Source organism: Euprymna scolopes, chromosome 11 (assembly GCF_053919585.1).
Source record: "Euprymna scolopes isolate OS-2025 chromosome 11, ASM5391958v1, whole genome shotgun sequence".
In the NCBI taxonomy this organism is placed as follows: domain Eukaryota; kingdom Metazoa; phylum Mollusca; class Cephalopoda; order Sepiida; family Sepiolidae; genus Euprymna; species Euprymna scolopes.
The window spans coordinates 107,437,621-107,455,568 of record NC_136492.1 but is presented as its reverse complement, the minus strand read 5'-3'; the positions used below and the strand labels follow the sequence as shown (position 1 = coordinate 107,455,568).

Below are 17,948 nucleotides of genomic sequence, written 5' to 3'. Positions count from 1 at the left end.
GCAAGGGTACAACCCTCCGCTGGCAAGGTCATGCTCAGTCTTCTGGGACCAGGACGGAGTAGTGATGACAGATTTCCTGGAAAAGGGTACCACAATTACAGGAGCCTATTATGCTTCACTTTTAAGGAAATTAAGGGAAGCTATCAAAATCAAGAGGCGGGGCAAGATCAGCAAAGGTACCCTCCTCCTGCAGGACAACGCTCCGGTCCACAACTTGTATTTCGCCAGATCAGAAGCACAGGCGTGTGGTTATGAAATCCTTCCCCATCCTCCCTACTCTACTGACCTTGTACTCTCTGACTTTCACCTCTTTCCAGCCATGAAGTTGTTTTTGAAAGGAAAGCGTTTCCCAGATGATGCAGCCTTGATTTCTGAAGTCACGTCGTGGTTGGAGGACCAACCTGGGGTGTTCTACAAAAACGGTCTCCAGAGCTGCATCAAATGATGGGAGAAATACATAACTCTGGGTGGTTCCTATCTAGAGAAAGACTAATAACTGTGCCAAGTTTCGTTGCTCTACTGCTATGGGAAGTGGGTCAAGGGCCTTACTTATTGCCCACCCCTCATACATATTAAAAATTAGTTACAAAATACAGTACAGTATATAATACACATGTATATAATCAAATAACATTATAAATAACACTGTATGGCGGGGCAAATACCATAACCAGGGTGTGGAAAAACATTGTATTCCACATTGTAACCTGAAAAAAAAAAAAAAAAAAAACATATCCGGGGCCACCATATCCCGGGGTTCTACTGTATTCTGTTTTATCTTTTGACTCCTCGTAAAATTGCAATTTTTATAATACATTCACATGTGAGATTGGATTTCCGTAAACATATTCTGTCAAAGTTAAATGCTGTTTAGTATTATCAATGTCATGACTGGTAAGTTTTTCTTAGAGTGAATATAAATTCTGATGGTCTATTAATACTTGTCAAAAAAAAATTTTCCCCAAACAAAAATTGTTGAGCTATAGTCATCCTCCATTTAATAACTAACGCTTGCTTCTCTATATTAAATAACTATTACACACATCATAACAGACTGTCCTCTTAGTGAAGCCTCAAAAACTGCCCAACAATGGACTTCAAGATGACGTGAAATGCTATGATGATGAATACAAAACAATCTTGATAAGTAATTCCTATAATCAACCCACTTGCATATATGAACCATCCTAAAAGGAATGCATATATCAAATCTGTTACCAAGATTGCTGAAAAAATTGTTGGATCACTCTACTGATCCAGACGGTATCTCACTGCTGATGTAATCCTCTATCTGTATAAGAGCTAGGTATGCTCTAAAATGGAATGCTGTTGCCAAAACGGCAATCCTACGGTAATTACCACATGATTTTTGGTCACCTTTTTTTAAGATGGTTACTATTACTGCGTCTTTCGGATCCTTTAGTACTTGACGTTCTTCCCACGTCTTAAGAATGGGAGTGAATAGTCTTGTTTTCAGATGTTGTTCACCATGGTGGATAAGTTCGAAAGGGATATTATCAGGCCTGGGGGCTTTATTTATTTTCATTTGCTCCATCGCAATCTGAAATTCTGGAAAGGATGGTGGTGCATTCATCCATAATTGTGCTGGGACCATTTTGAGAAAGTTCTTATCTGCAGCAGATTCTTTATAGAGTAGAGTGGCAAAATGCTCCTTCCAACAATCCAAAATTGATAGTGGATCATTGAGGATGGTGGCATAGTCTGCTGTAAGGAGTGTTCCAGTTGAGAATCTGATAGGGCCAAAAATTTGTTTTACACCAGCATGGAAAACCCTCCAATTCTAAAGCTTTAAACTGCTACCATTTGTTTTCTAGTTCCCATAATCTTGATTGACACTGTTTTTTGCAGTTTCTGTAGATATTGGTCTTATGCTGGTTTCGAGGGTCTTGTTCATGAGCATAAAGAGCATTTATCTTTTTTTTTGAATGAGTAGATTAATTTCAGCACAGTTTTCATCAAACCAGTCTTGATTTTTCTTTTTCTTTAAACCGACTGTGACTTTGGATGATTCATTAATGATCTTACTGATTGACAACCATTCTTTTTCCAGGTCGCAAGAATTGGTTGGGTTTATACAAAGTTGTTGTTCGATGATGTGTTAGTATTTTGTTTTACCAATGTTAGGTGAAGTTTTAGGTTATATTTTATTTTCCGAAGTTGTTGTTTTAAATAAAATTTGAGCTTCTTTTTGGTGGTATATTTAGCACATGTGATGACCAGACGGTGGTCAGTCCAACAGTCATCTACACTGAGTGTTGATTTAGTAATGTGGATATTCTTTTTATCTTTCTGACGGATGATGAAAGTGCCAATGCTGAAATCAAGGATGTTTCCACGTGGTCTTAAATCTATTTGGGAGCTGGAACTGAGTGTTGGTAATGAATAACTCAAACTCTGAGTAAAGTCCTAACAGCAGGCGGCCGTTTGAGTTGCATTTACCAAGTCCATGCTTCCTAATGACAGAGTTCCAGAGTCTATGGTCTATCCCACTCTTGCGTTAAAGTCGCCCAACAGCATTAATTTGTCGCGTGGGGGGGCTCTGGTTATAAGCTTGCTAAACTGCTGGTAGAATTCTCGTTTCACTTCACTGTCAGCCTCTAGGGTTGGTGCATATGCCAAGATGACAATAATGAAGTTATCAGAAGGCAGTGGGACTCCAAGAGACATAGGTCTCTCATTTAAAGCTGTTGGTGTGAGCTGATAATCATGCACGATATGTGACTTTATAGCAAAGCCAACTCCGTGTATTAATTTTTCATCTTTATCCCTTCCCTTCCAAAAGAAAGTGTATCCTGAGCACTTTTCTTCCAGCTTACCCTCCTCTGAGAGTTGGGTCTCGCTAAGTGCACCAATGTCCACATTAAGAGCCGCAAGTTCCTTTGAAACCAGGGCAGTTCATCATGCTGGTCTGTCCGTGTCATTGAGGTCTAGCAGAGTTCTCATGTTCCATGCACCAAAGATTAGATATGCGGATTTGTTTCTTGAATTTTTCTGATTTTGACCGCAAAATAGGATGTCCCACTGGATGCACCTTTCTAGTCAGGCACAGTTGTGACCGCCGATTTTTAGCCTACATTTTCTACGGCCTTCACTATTCTGGCTGGGCAGTGGTTGTCCTCAATAGGCCCGCCCAGTCATAGACGCAGGACCAAACCTCCGGATAGCCACAGTTCCAAGAGAGGGTGACCATCACACGTCCACTGCGAGCATACAGGTCCAGACTAGGAGCGCCGAGTTTCACCAAAACCTGTTCCCTTCGCCCTGTCCCGTCGCCGCTGGTCTTGTTATAGAAGAAAGAGATTATTAAGCAGAAGAGAGATAAAATCAAACCAGAGGAAAGAAGGAAAAGCCATTGGCACATGAATTTGCTTAGGGTGGGCATCAACTTGCCAGGAAGAAACCCATACACTGGCTTCCAAACATTCCTTCGCGGAACTTGTGGGGGTGACGTGCGATATCAGAGAAAAACAACAGACAGCCAGAAAAGAAAAGTTTGTTTGTTTGTTAACCGCCTCATAACCAGTTTGTCTGGCTATTGGGATATAAAAGTCAGAGCCTTATCCCAGCCAAGACAGCAGAGCAGGGGTTGGTGGTGTGTCAGGGCGTGTCCATACGTTGGTGGCATAGCACCTCTGGGGGCCCCCTGCTGCTCCGAGATCCCCTGACATTTAGCCTGTTGCTGCAAGGTACCAGTATCCATGTGTGGCCACAAGGAGGCATGTCAGAGGTCTTAACACTGGAGAGGCTAATTATACTGGCAGAGAAGGCTTACGCATTCTGCTTCTTATTCACCGAAAGGCTAGCCAGCAGCAGGAGCTGGAAGTGAAAAGCATGCAAGCAAGAACTTAGCACTAACGCTGCTGCACTAGACGCATCACAGTGCCCTGTGTTTCTATACACACACACACCTGTACCCAATACATAGTAGTGATTTACAAGAGTAAAAAAAGATATGACTTGGGTGCTATCAAAACCAAAACATTTAGCGCTCTCAGCCTTAGTTGTTACCGTCTGACCTACATCTATATGCATATAAATTTTTTTTTTAAATTAGATTGTTTAACCTATTAATACATATTTGCGCATTCATACAGAAGCATGTTAAGTTGACTTACACCTGCCAAGTCCAATTTTTTAAATCTTTTAACCCTCCCATCAGCTGTTTTTATTGGTTAAAGACCAAATCGAAATTGTCCCATAGGACCAAATCCCCTATGTATCAAGTTTCAAATCTGTAGACCAAAAATTGACATAGGAGTTTTGTAGACACAAACAGACAGGTAATGTCACTTTTCTATATATTATTATTATTATTATTATTATTATACTAAAAAAAAAAATGATATTTAGATTTTCTTTGAATTTCGAGCAACAAAAATGATCCAAAAAAGGAAGTGTATACTCACTGTTTTGTGGGAGTCCGTGTTCTACCGCCACCAAAACCTAGAAGAAGGATCAACTTGGTTAACACAATAACAAGCTCTGCTTAATGGTTAGCAATAATTCAATGGTTCTAAGAAACTGTAACCTCTTCAATAATGGAAGCAACATTTTATATCAGATATCTTAAAATAATTTCAAATCAATGAAACAAAATTTAGAATCTGAATGCATTTGAAAGGAATAGTAGATAATTATATAATAAATAAATTATAAATATATAATTATGTTTGGAAATTTTGGAGCCGAGAGTTCATTATTCAGATTATTTCAATTACCATTCTCATTGTTGATATTATTCTCAAAACCTTTTAATGTAGTCTCTGACCTTTTTCAAGTGTGATTTCTAAAACTCTGGAATCTGTACTAAATTCTAAATAGAACCATGCATTTAATCTATGAGGTTAATTTATTTTAATTCAGTCATCCATGAATAGGTAGAAATGTTAAGTAATTTATAATTTTTTTTTTTTTTTTTTTTAAATTACATTTTCACCTCAAACAAGGCACATTGCCACTTTGGTGTAGGGGGTACTACCAGGGGCAGCAACTACTGGGATACTATGTTGGGATTTGGGCAGCAAGATGTCGGTTCACGTTACACTTGAACTTCTGCATGTCAGTACTGTTGGGGAAGCAGGGACTTGGAATGGAATTCCAGAGTCTAGTGGTTCTGGGGAAGAAACTACCAGAGTAGAAAGATATTTTACATCTAGGGATCTCTACTGCGTGGGGGTGGAATTTAGCTGCCTGTCGGGTTGGTCGAAGGGTGTCTACGTTGTGGGGGCACAAGTGTCTGCAGTTCGTCAGAGCATTCACCATTAAAATACTTGTAGAACAGGCAAGGGATGCAACATTTCGTCGATGGGACAGAGGCTGAAGCTTAGATGCCAGTTCAGGGCCTATCAGATTGTTGACTCTCTTTTGAACCTTGTCTAGGAGCGAGAGACTAGTAGCAGACGCACCAGCCCAAATGTGGCAGCAATACTCCATACATGGGCGAATGGTTGCCTTATAGAGGTACAGGATACTTTCAGGTGTCAGTCGTTTTCTAGCACAGTAGAGAGAGCCTACCTTCTTTGCAGCGGCCCTGGCAATGTTTTCAATGTAATTGTTCCAACTCATGTTTCCTGTGAACTTTAGGCCAAGCAGTTTGAAAGATGTACTCTCAGATAGGGAGTCACTGGCCATTGCTATTGGTGGCAGAGAAAGTTTATTGTAATTATTGAAGGAAACCAGTTTAATCTTGGCAGCATTGAATGTGACCATCCATTTTTGTCCCCATTCCACTACAGATTGGAGGTCATCCTCTAGTGTTCTTGCCATTTCTTTAGTTATGTTGCATTCTTATATCGCCTGTACTGAGGATTGATCCTTAAACCTCCTGGAGACTGTGACAGAACTGATTGTTGCTGATTATATCTGTTTTGCCATGAGTCCTTGCCAATAAAATAAATATATATACACATTTCATTCACATTCCTGAAAGAAAAGATAAAACAGAGACTGCAGAGAATCCAATATTTCTCTAACATAAACTAGTCACCCTATATTTGATTTAAAATTTGCAGAACCAATGTTTTTCTGACCTTCTGTAAAATTTTTAAAATAAATATGTTCTTATATTGAACATTTTTTCCTCTATAATCAAGCACTTTGCTGGGGTTCTTTCTGACAAACAACACACAGATATATATATATATATATGAATGATGAGAATAATGGAAATAGTATTCAGACAAGATAGAGAGATAAAAAAAAAGAAACAAACCAAGTCACACAACCATATTTATTCCAAAAAGCAATGAGAACTTTTTGGAATAAATGTCTGTGTGACTTGGTTTGATTTTGATCCTTTTTTTTTTTTTTGTTTACACACACATTATATATATATATATATATATATATATATATATATATATATATATATATATATATATATAGTGTTATAATGAAATAATTCCAGGAGGAAATCCGGGTATGAGAGCTCAATGTGGTAAACAGAGCAATAAAAATATAACACGGAAATTATATAATTGTCGATGCAATAATTTATTTCAACCTTATGGTATTTTCAAGCATCTAAACTAGACAATTACATTTTTGATATTGAAATAAAGAAAGAAAAAGAATCGGGCCCCGACCATCAAAAACCAGAGGGGGTGGTAGTAGCAATCCACTTTATTATTATTATTATTATTATTTTTCTATTAAGTGGATTGCTACTACCACCCCCTCTGGTTTTTGACAGTCGGGGCCCGATTCTTTTTCTTTATTTATCTCAGTATCAAAAATGTAATTGTCTAGTTTAGATGCTTGAAAATACCATAAGGTTGAAATAAATTATTGCATCGACAATTATGTAATTTCCGTGTTATACTTTTATATTATATATATATATATATATATATATATATATATATATATATATATATAATATAAAAATATAACACGGAATATATATATATATATATATATATAGCAATAAAAATATCTCCTCCTACAAGAGTATCAACATTGCAAGCTATTTTAAGATTCGCAAATTATGACAGCAACTTTATTGCTCTCCCAACTCACTAACACTGTCCTTAGATATGATCTTTTCCATTACATTAACTTCTAGAAAAATGCATTTGTCCAAGGCCATTAAAAAATAGAAGAGGTAAGATAAGAAATAAAAAAAACCTTATGCATAAATCCTATTTCTGATTTACAACTGACCTATTCCCATCTTCAGTTCCGCTTTACGATATTCAATGTTTTTCTTTTTTTAAGGACATTCTTTAGTCCCTTTCTTTTTGAAAAAGAAATAATATTCTCGAAATATTAAGCCCTCCACCATCGCGGTTATATCAAACAATAAGTTCATATTTACTGATTTGTATTGTGATGATCTTGAAAAATAAATAGATATACAAAATTAAATAAAATAAAATAAATAAGACCTTCTTTCGTTTGTCCAATTTTGTTCATATGTCACGCCAATACAACAACAGCCGGTTCCCTGCATTGCTATAGCCTTCTTATATTCCTCCATATTTAGAAGAGGTTAAAAAGTGTGTACAACATATATATATTAACACTTCTACCTCTCTATCTCTTTCTTTCTGTCTATTTTTCACTTCCCCATTTTTACATACGCCCTTTTTTTTGCCGTCTTTCACCTCCATTCCTGTGCATGGCCTTAATCAACCTTACCAAGGCTTTCAATTTGGTCCTAAAAGAACTGCTTTAAAAAAAAAACATTGCTATTTTCAATGTTCAGATGAGTTCATCAAGATCCTCAAACTCTTTCATAAGGGTATGAATGCCACAGTTTGCTCTTCCAACAAGAAAGTAAACCCCTCCTAGTTAAATCAGGTGTCAAACAAGATTCTGTCATTATCTTGATCATTCATAATGTATGTCGTAGTCATCACCTATATGATCAAGAAAGACCTCACTCCAAGAGTGGAGATTTTCTACAGGACATACACATGGGCTTTAAATCTCTCATCATTGAAAACAATGTCCTAGAGAATGTTGAGCATTTTCCATATCTTGGAAGTGATTTCTTATTTAACATTAGAACTGCATGCCTATGGAACTCTGTTCCATTTTCCTGCTTTCCAATTGACTACAATATGGTCATCTTCAAGTCCAACCTGAACAAGTTCTTGATGAGCCATCCCCTTAAGTAATCCAATTTACCAAGTTTGCACTACTAACAATTATTACAACATGTTCCCTTTGACCACTGTACACTCATTAACTCTTATCCTCGAGTGGTCTGTGGCCTGGATAAGTGGTGACTCCTTTGTAAAAAAAAAAAAAAACAAACATCCAAAATGAAATTAAATATTGACTGAAATGTGCTTGAGTCACCTACAATTGCTTTCAAATCGATGCTTTCAAGGTAGAAACATCCAGCCGGATACTACAAAAATGGCCATTTATAAACCTGTTGTACTCCTCATATTTCTCTATGTCTCAAGCACCTAGATGACATATTACAGCAATCACCTCAAAGCATTGGAAAATATAACTATTAATGCATCTTAAGGAGTATCTTCTAGAATGAATACCATACAAAACTCAACATCTTTCAACAGGCCAAACCAGCAGCATTGAAGCCATCGTTATTAAGAAATATGTTCAGATGAACAGTTATGTTTTCAGGATGCTGGACTCTCTACTAAATGCAATTCTTTTATGCTCAGTTTAGAAAATAAAAATGCAGTCAAGAAGGCTAGAAGAGATCTTAAGATCTGAAAGCCAACCTGAAAAATGCAACAACCAAGCTCAAGCCATCGTGAAAGTAGATCACTATCACAGAAATTACAATGCTCAGGGTTGACCATTATATACTCAATGAAAAAGAAGAAAATAAGCTAAAGGAAGAGGAGAGAACAATGTTCTCATTGAAGGTTATGATTGCGCTCATCAACCATAACAATCTGAATATGACTACCATTTTTGCCAAACAGGGTCGGTCACGAATGAAAGTATTTCACTAATATAATTTAAGAAAGAATAAAAAAAAAGTTCAATGTATATGAAAAGAAAGGTTTATTGAAAAGATAAGGCCATTGCAAAGAATGTGGGCTCCCTTTACCATGCTAGAAAACTACTCATACTTGATAGTATCCTGTATCTCTACAAAACCACCATCCACCATGCAATAAGTATTGCTGGCACATCAACTAGTCTCTTCAAGGTTCAAAATGCATACCAAAGACGATCAACCAAACTCCAATCTCTGTCCTATAACTGCAATATTACCGTCCTCTGCCTGTTTTACAAGTACTTTAATGGAATGTGCTCTGATGAACTCACAGCAATTGTGCCCTCGACAAACACGGCAAGCAGCAAAATCTCATCGCATTAACTGTAGCGGTCGTTAGATGTCGGAACGCCTTCTACTCCAATAGTTTCTTACTTCAAACTGTTAACTTTGGAATTCCCTTATTGTCTCCTGCTTTCCTCACTGTACCAACATGCATAAATTTAAATGTTGCTGAACTCCCTAACATAGTGCCCCCGTAGACATGGCCCCATACAGTAGCCCTTTACATCCAAGTGGCAATTACGCTTAGTATGTTGAAGTAAATAAAGGGTAAAAATTGTAAAAAAAAGTACTTACTTGATAGTCGCTTCTCATTCTTTTCGGAAACGGCTCCCCAACTAATTGTATCTAATGATTCCGATGAACTGAATTTTTTCTCTCCAAGTCTAAGAAAAAAACAGAACGATTCAATAACATCAGGCTTTGCACAATTTAAATGCAATAACCAAGGAACGTATTTATAATAATTATGTTTTTAAAAGTTCAACAATCAAATCAATATGAATAAAACAACAAATAAACAAAACATCTGATTATAATTCAACAAAATTTATATACAACAAAATCACATTGTCACACCAGTACTTTTTAGATCACTGAAGTTAAGCAATGTTGAGCCTGGTCAATACCAGATGGAGGATTATTTAGAAATATTTGTGCTGTATGTGGAGACTAGCAATAACTCCATGCAAAAAAAAAAAAAAATTGCAAAAACTAACGTCAATAAAATCATTTCGCCCGAGTGGAATACATATGCAATTGGGAACTGCTTGTGAATTTGATATTCCAAAGAAACTTCCTCCTTTTGGGCAAGTCGGCCCAATCCATCCAGGATCCAGGTTGCATCCGGAGGAAGAAATATCTGTTCATGCATATATAGCCATTTTAAAAGTTTTCAAAATCTTTTAAAACCACTTTTAAAGAAGATTTTATCAGAATTATTGGATTTTCTTCCATAAAATGAAAAAATTCTCATACTAATGATAAAAAGAAAAATCATTTACAAGGAAAGAAAAAATGTTTTACTTATTTTTGAAGGCTTGGTTTGCTGATAGAAAAGGAATCCTTGACTTTAAAAATAGTTCAATTTGGTTTTTATAATTTAAAATAGAAAATAACTAATATAATATTGGATTATTCAGGCACTTCAGAAAAATAGTCACACAAAATAATGCAATCAGAACAAACTATATAAAGATCAAAATAGATAAAATCCAAGAAAACAATAAATGCAGACTCTGTGATCAAAGAGATGAAACAGTAAATCACATCAAAAAGCACACAAGTAAATATCAAATTAAAGGAATACAAAAATGAATACAACTATGTAGGGAAGGCAATCCACTGGGAACAATGCAAACGTCTGCACTTTGAACATGCAGACCAATGGTACACATACAAAATGGGATGATGGAAAATGAAATCATAAAATCATCTCGGGCATGAAAGTAAAAATGGACAATTGTACCAAAACAAGGAGACTGAGCATGATGATAATCAACAAGAAAGGAAAAACCTGTGAAATTATTAATTTCACTGTTACAGCAGATTACAGGTCAAAGATCAAGGAGGCAAAAAAACTATGCAAACACATGAAACTTGATAGAGAGCTGAAAAAAATATGAAACATAGAAAAAAGTTATTATAATACCAATAATTATGAAAACACTAGGGACAGTTCTGAAAAAAAACTGAAAGAAAAGGCTGAGAGAAATTGGAATCAAGAGGAGGATTGTTACTGTACAATATATATCACTAATGATAAAAACTGAAATATTACAGAAAATCCTTAAATGAACCCACATAATCAGGTGATGCTGTCATTTGAAATAAAAATTGAACAAAATAATAATAATAATATGCTTAAAATAATTGAAATCTTAAGAAAAACCCTTGAATATGAAAACTAATCCACATAAACTACAAACACTAACCGATTGCATGCAAACTGCAACAGAAGTAAAACAAAAACAGGAAAGGAACACTACATGAAACCAAGAGAACTGAAACTGAAAGAAATTTTATAAACTGTCTTACCTGCTCCCCACCAGAAATAGCATCAGTATAGGTTGATACCACATAAAATAGACATGAAGGGTCAAGGAGGATGGAAGGATCGAGTAGGGTAAGCTAACCAGACCTCAACAGGATGAGTGTGGAGAACACTGAGACCATGAGAAGGCATTTTGACATCCCAATCCCCGGGAATGCCAATAGCCTTTGTCAGTGAAAAATCAATGGAAAGAGAAGTTTGAGACAATACAACAGATGGCAATAATGAAAACAGTTGAGATCTTAAGGAAAATCCCCAAATATGGAAACCAACCTACATAAACTATGAATGCTAATCAACCACAGAGAAATTGCAACAGAAATAAAAAAAAAAAAAAATAGAAAGAACACCATCAACTGAAACTTAAAGAATAAATGTTTAAAATAGTATATGTATGTCTTTTGTAAAAACTATATAGCTCAAGATTCGATGCAACTTCATGATAATAATGAAATTTGGAAAACGGAAAAATTTGATTAAAAAAAAAAAAAAAAAACAATGGTATCTACTGACCTTTTGTGTTAATTTCAACTAAAAACAATGATATCTACTTAACTGACATGTCAGAAGTACTTAAATATTACCGCATTAGTTAAAAAAAAACATTTTGATCTTTATAAAAAAAACCTCGCCATATTGACATAACAAGGGAAGTAACTCAATTATGCTCATATTTAAGATTGTTAACGAATAATTTATTTAACAAATTAGCAATAGTTATACACTATGTATCTCCCCTTGGAACTCTTCTGTATTTTTTACCCAAATTTTCACTAATTTTCATCAAAAAATGTTTTCTTTAATATTTTTTTTACCTTATCGTTTTTCATAATTTTTGGACATATTCATTACTGTAACATGACAATTAAGTAGAGACCATTTGATTTGCCTTGAAATTCATTATAAAAACTTCGAATTTTGCTATTATAGTGTAGCTATAACCAAGATTCTTTGGAATAATTTTTAAATAACTTTGGCATAATATAATATTACTTTTGCACAAGTTATATTCACTAATCACATATTAATATCCGATTCCATGATTCAAGATAACAGTTAAACAAACAAAAATCACTTACTTCTGAACTCTTGACGGTGGTGCAAACACTCCATATTTAGACTTACAAGTGAAATAACGGATACCATTGACAGACCCATCATTCTTTCCTACAGGACGGTCAAGTTCTACTCCATACCACCATCCTATGAAAGAAGCACAATGAAAACATTAAAAAAAAAAAAAAAAAAAATTAAAACATGATTGCTGCAAATAAATTAAAATTGGAAGTTAAAATAAAATTTTAATAGTTCATGTTCGGTTCTATTTACAAGTTACAGGAATAAGTTTTTAAAAGCAGTAAAGATACAAACAAATGTCCATCAGAAAAAAAGAAAATGTAGGCTCCCTCGACCAGACTAGAAAACTTCTCACACCTGCCATAAATCTAAACCTCTATAAAGCACCATTTGCCCATGCATGGAGTATCGTTGTCACATCTAGGCTGGTGTACAAAATCACTCGTCTCTCCTTTTTGGATAAGATGCAAAAAAGGCTCTGATCTAATAAGTTGTTTTACAAGTATTTCAATGAAACATGCGCCAACTTACTGTAATTGTACTCCCCAGCCACTTCCTCAACAAAAATATCTCTGACCAATCAGACTAACAGCAAAATCCCACCTCTTCACTGTAGATGCCGCCAGATGCTGGAAAACTTTCTACATTAAGTTTCTTTCCTTGAACCACATGCCTTTGGAATTCCATCTTTGCTCCCTGTTTCTCTAACTATGTCAACATGCAAAAGTGTAAATGTTATGTGAACAAACATCTTACTGCACCACTCGCCACTTGAAATGCCCCTATAAATCTGGCTTTTAATTCACAGTAGTCACTTATGTCACAGAGGATTATGCCTTGATTGTGGTCATATAAGTAAAAATCAAATATATACATCTTTCTCGATCCTGTTAGGCAAAAAAAAAGTCTGTCTTTTCCTTTCAGTGTTTATATACTAGACAGGAGAGAACTTGAATGCCTACTAGAAAATTTTCTCGAATTTCTAAGGTTTCTCTGTACAGGGGTTTATTAGGAAAATCTGGCATGATTATACTTTTCCCTACAAATAAACCCTGACCAAATATTCAAAATTATATGGTTTTACTAGATTCCAGGACCAGAATTTCTTGCGTCTGATAGTGTATCCAGCTTTGTGCTGTTACTCAAAGTAATATCACTTGGAGAAGATGCACCATTCCCTGTAAAAGCCTGTGTTGGTTAGTCATACCGAGGAAATTATATTTGAACCACAAATATTATACTATTTTGAATATTTGGTCAGGGTTTATTTGTAGGGAAAAGTATAATCATGCCAGATTTTCCTAATAAACCCCTGTACAGAGAAACCTTAGAAATTCGAGAAAATTTTCTAGTAGGCATTCAAGTTCTCTCCTGTCTAGTATATAAACACTGAAAGGAAAAGACAGACTTTTTTTTTGCCTAACAAGATCTTAATCATTAATCCTTACAGATCGTAACATTGTCATACCAATGTAGTGAGGCCTATACATGTCACTATCGATATTATTATATATATATATTAGATATTAAGAGGAGATTATAGATAGATATATATAAATACCCGTTCACATACACTTTTCACGATAAAGCTAGAACCCAGAATTAGATAGAATCAAGCAATTGCATCGACAATGGACAACGCCAGACCCAAAGTGGGTTTTGATATACTGCATCTCACCAGTGATGTGCTCCGACATAGGCGTGAACCCAGGTCATCGTACGCATGAAGTGTGCAATACTGACGACTTAACCATATGGACCACAGCGCAATCCATTGGCTATGGGTCTGGCGTTGTCGGTTGTCGATGCAATTGCTCGATTCTATCTAATTCTGGGTTCTAGCTTTATCGTGAAAAGTGTATGTGAATGGGTATTTATATATCTATATACATATATATTTGATAAGGTTGCAATCAAGAATCTTGACATTATATTTTATTATTCTGCAATGATCATTTGAAAAAGTTATATCATTAAATAAAATTTGTGTAAAATTTCTTGTTTAAGCAAATTTGAAATTCTATATTAAAATAATGCATTGACTATATCATTCATTCTTTTTAATTTCACTAAACAAGACCTTGAGTGTATTGGACATTGTCTCTTATTTGCATTTATTTTTTACATCTTAATGTCTGCTTTATCTTACAGAAACACGGTATGTGAATTGAATATAGCAGTTTCTTTGGTTCTTGTGTAGGATTCCTTCTACATTCAAACACAAAATAAAGAAAAAACCTGTATGATGTGGATGGAACGAAAATATCATATTCCAAAAATCATGCAAATTATTGGGTTGGTGCAAAAATAATGTCGTTTTTTGACGTTCAACTTCAAGTAAAAAAAACGACATTATTTTCGCACCAATCTAATAATCAGGTATTTTTTATTTAACTATAAAAAAAAAAAAATCAAAATTTATGAAGAAGCAATGCTGGAATGTCTTATTCCACAATCTTGAATGAGCAAAGGGAGATAATTCAAACTTCCAAGAATTTTTAGGGTTTTTTTTTTTTTTTTTTTAGGCTACAATTTACCGTTAATCATTTAAAATCTTTAAAAAAAATTAATTTCTACATAAAAAAAACTACTTTATCAATTTATGTGATTTTTTGAAATATCTTTTTGTTCCATAAGAAGTAATTACATCATAAAGATTTTTCTGTATTTTTGTTTTTAAATTACCTAATGCAAACTGAGCTTCTCCAGAGAATCGTACAGTCCCTTTTCTTTGTCCTGCAACAATAACTCTATCGCCAGTTTCAATATCACCGCCATCGGATGAAGAGGAAGCAGTAGACTTGCTCCGACCTAAAATTGAATAAGAACAAACATTTAAATAAATACAATGACATTCTCATCAGATGAATAGAACACCAAATCGACACGACAATATTTCACATATTTGAGGCATTAAACAATTATAAACTTTTGATGCGTGTATACAAAAATGGGTCCCAAATTTCTAGCCTCTTTCTAATCATGGAAAAAGTTAGGTCACATGATATTTACTGACCAGTGTCACATCAAATAATATAGTATTGAATTAACATAGCATTTATTCAGTCAATAGTAATAAATTCTCAAAAATTCTTTGAACTGTTCCGCCCCCCCCCTTATTATTTGAAACTTATATTGCCTTTGATTACCGCTTTTCAGTTTGTCTATAGTAATAAATGCTAAAAGATTCTTAAAATGTTTTTTTTACTTTTTTTTAGTTTATTTCTGTTCGAGTAAAAGTAACTAATTAAAAAATAGAAAAAGAACTTTTAATTTGTTTAAAAAAAAAAAAAAAAATGGAGGAGATTGTTTATTTTATTAATTTATTTATTTTTTTTACTTTTTGTAGTTTATTTTTGTTCGATATTTACCATCAGGGGTGATTAAAAAACTGCACAGATCAAAAAATAGGAAACTATGTCATTTTATATGACATCACATTAGTTAGCTATTACCACGTGACCTAATTTTTCCGATATCAGAAAGAGGCTAAAAATTTGGGGCCCCTTTTGTATACATGCACCAAACTTTAAATCACAATTTAAAAAGATAATGAAAGCATAACTTTTTTTTGTTTTTTTAATTGAAACTAGTTTTAAAATCGATAATCAGTTTTCACTTCATTTTCTAATGTACAGCCGAGAAGTCTTAAGAGTTACAAAAACTATTCACCTGCAAATATTGACTGGTTGAGAACTCATTTAGTTGAAGTAAGAAAGAAATAAACAACAAAAAAAAAAAGCTAAAAGATTAGTTTTTATTTAAGGATTAGTTTTAAGTGTTTAGTTTTACATTTAAAAATCGAAAGACAAATCGTTTACATTTTATAAACAATGTGTAATAATATGAAAATGATTTTATTAAAAAATATTGTACTTTATTCAAAGATTTTTTAAAACAATATTGTATTTTATTTTAAATATTCTACTTTATTAAAAAATATTGTACGGTATTCAAAAGTACTATATATTTTAGGAATCATATTTAACATCTGAAATAACTGTTGTATTTAAAATTTTAAATAACCTCATTCAACAAATTGCCTGTTAAACATTGAATTTGCATATAAAAATAATGGAATGAACAAAAGTCATATATCAGAAAAAAAGTATTAATAAAATTAGAAAATGCAAGATTTGATGCCCTGCAAACACTAGTAAAATAGATTAAAATGATGCTGATGCAATTTATTACTATGAAGTGTATTGCAAAATAGTTAGAAGCTTAATTTATATCATGATGAGTTGACTAAGCTAAAGCAAGTTATGCATTATTCGGGAGGAATTCTGTTTTTTTTTTTAATATTTAAGAAATCTAGCTTAATTGTTTTATTTTTTCTATTAATAAGCATGATAAGCAAATTAATAAAGAAATCATAAAAGTATGGCAGGATATGACTTACAATTATCAGAAAATAGGTTTTTGGTTTCTTTGAAATTGAAAAGAAAAAAAAAAAAACAGCAAATATAAGCATTATCTACACGAAAGAAAGAATATATTCGACCAAAAAACAGTTCCAAGCATATAAATTGATCAGTTCTGTGTGGAAACAAATTACTTTATGATGAAATCTAACAAGAAAAAAGCCTGGTAATGGGATCATCATTATCCAAGTACTGTCCAATGTATGCATGGATTACTTTGAAGAAATAGAATTAGGTCCCACATTACTAAAACCATCAATGTTGTTTTGATATGAAGATCACACATTCATACTGTCGCCTCATCAGGAGGATGTTTAGGCATTACTGGGCCATGCATGTGAACCCCATTCATGCATTTATACAATTTATCATTGAGACGCATAACTTGGGTTCCTTATGATTAGCTGAGGTAAGCCATGAATACAAATGGGTATAGCAGCCTGGGAGAGACGTTTAAAGATACACCAAAAGTCTAAAACTTAAACATATTACCAGATACAACTGTATACAAACATTCATTAAAGTGACTTACTAGATTGTATTACTAAATTATCGTAGCCAAAACCACTCAGTTACTTAAAACAAATATATCCTTTTCCGGAATATATCAATAGCAAAACAAAATTGTCTGCCCTAAATTTGTTAATAACTCATACTGATAAAAACGTCAGGGCTTCCATACTGCGAAAACCAACTTTTACTGGAAAATACCATAACTCCAACTCCGACCAGACAATGTAAAGAAATTAAATCATCCAATTCCTACAACATCGAAGAAAGTTAATATTTACTAACAGCAAGAGGCATCAAGAGGAAATGGACAACGATGTAAACATGAATATGATGCCTCCATTTAGTCTCAAGAGACAATGGATGGCTCTATAACAGTAGCTGCACGTGTAATTGTGAGGTAAAAGTTGTGCATTTCCCAACCATACCTCTCTCCTAAATCAGCATTGCTTAGGTCCAGTAGCAAGGAGAGGCCCAAGACTGATTGGGAACAATGCCAAGATAAGCAGAGAGCACATACAGCATTTGTAATTCCCAAATAGTCACCCATTCTAGTACTGACCAAGCTGAACGTTGCTTAACTCCGAGGTGTCACCGT

At 34.2% G+C, this 17,948-nt stretch overlaps 1 protein-coding gene across 15 annotated transcripts in view; it reads right to left on the bottom strand.

The window, feature by feature from the left end:
• The window catches only part of LOC145288046 (CAP-Gly domain-containing linker protein 4-like), a 205,712-nt gene that overhangs the window by 11,757 nt on the left and 176,007 nt on the right, over positions 1–17,948 (bottom strand). For 8 of the 15 annotated variants that reach the window (XM_080136068.1, XM_080136077.1, XM_080136067.1 and 5 more), the window contains 4 exons: positions 15,102–15,227; positions 12,419–12,542; positions 9,584–9,672; positions 4,428–4,464 (listed from right to left, as the gene is read on the bottom strand). In XM_080136068.1, the coding sequence (XP_079992194.1) occupies positions 4,428–4,464; positions 9,584–9,672; positions 12,419–12,542; positions 15,102–15,227 (376 nt within the window). Of the gene's footprint in view, positions 1–4,427; positions 4,465–9,583; positions 9,673–12,418; positions 12,543–15,101; positions 15,228–16,818; positions 16,846–17,948 lie in introns of all 15 variants that reach the window. The other 7 variants (XM_080136065.1, XM_080136066.1, XM_080136069.1 and 4 more) reach the window with 1 other exon arrangement.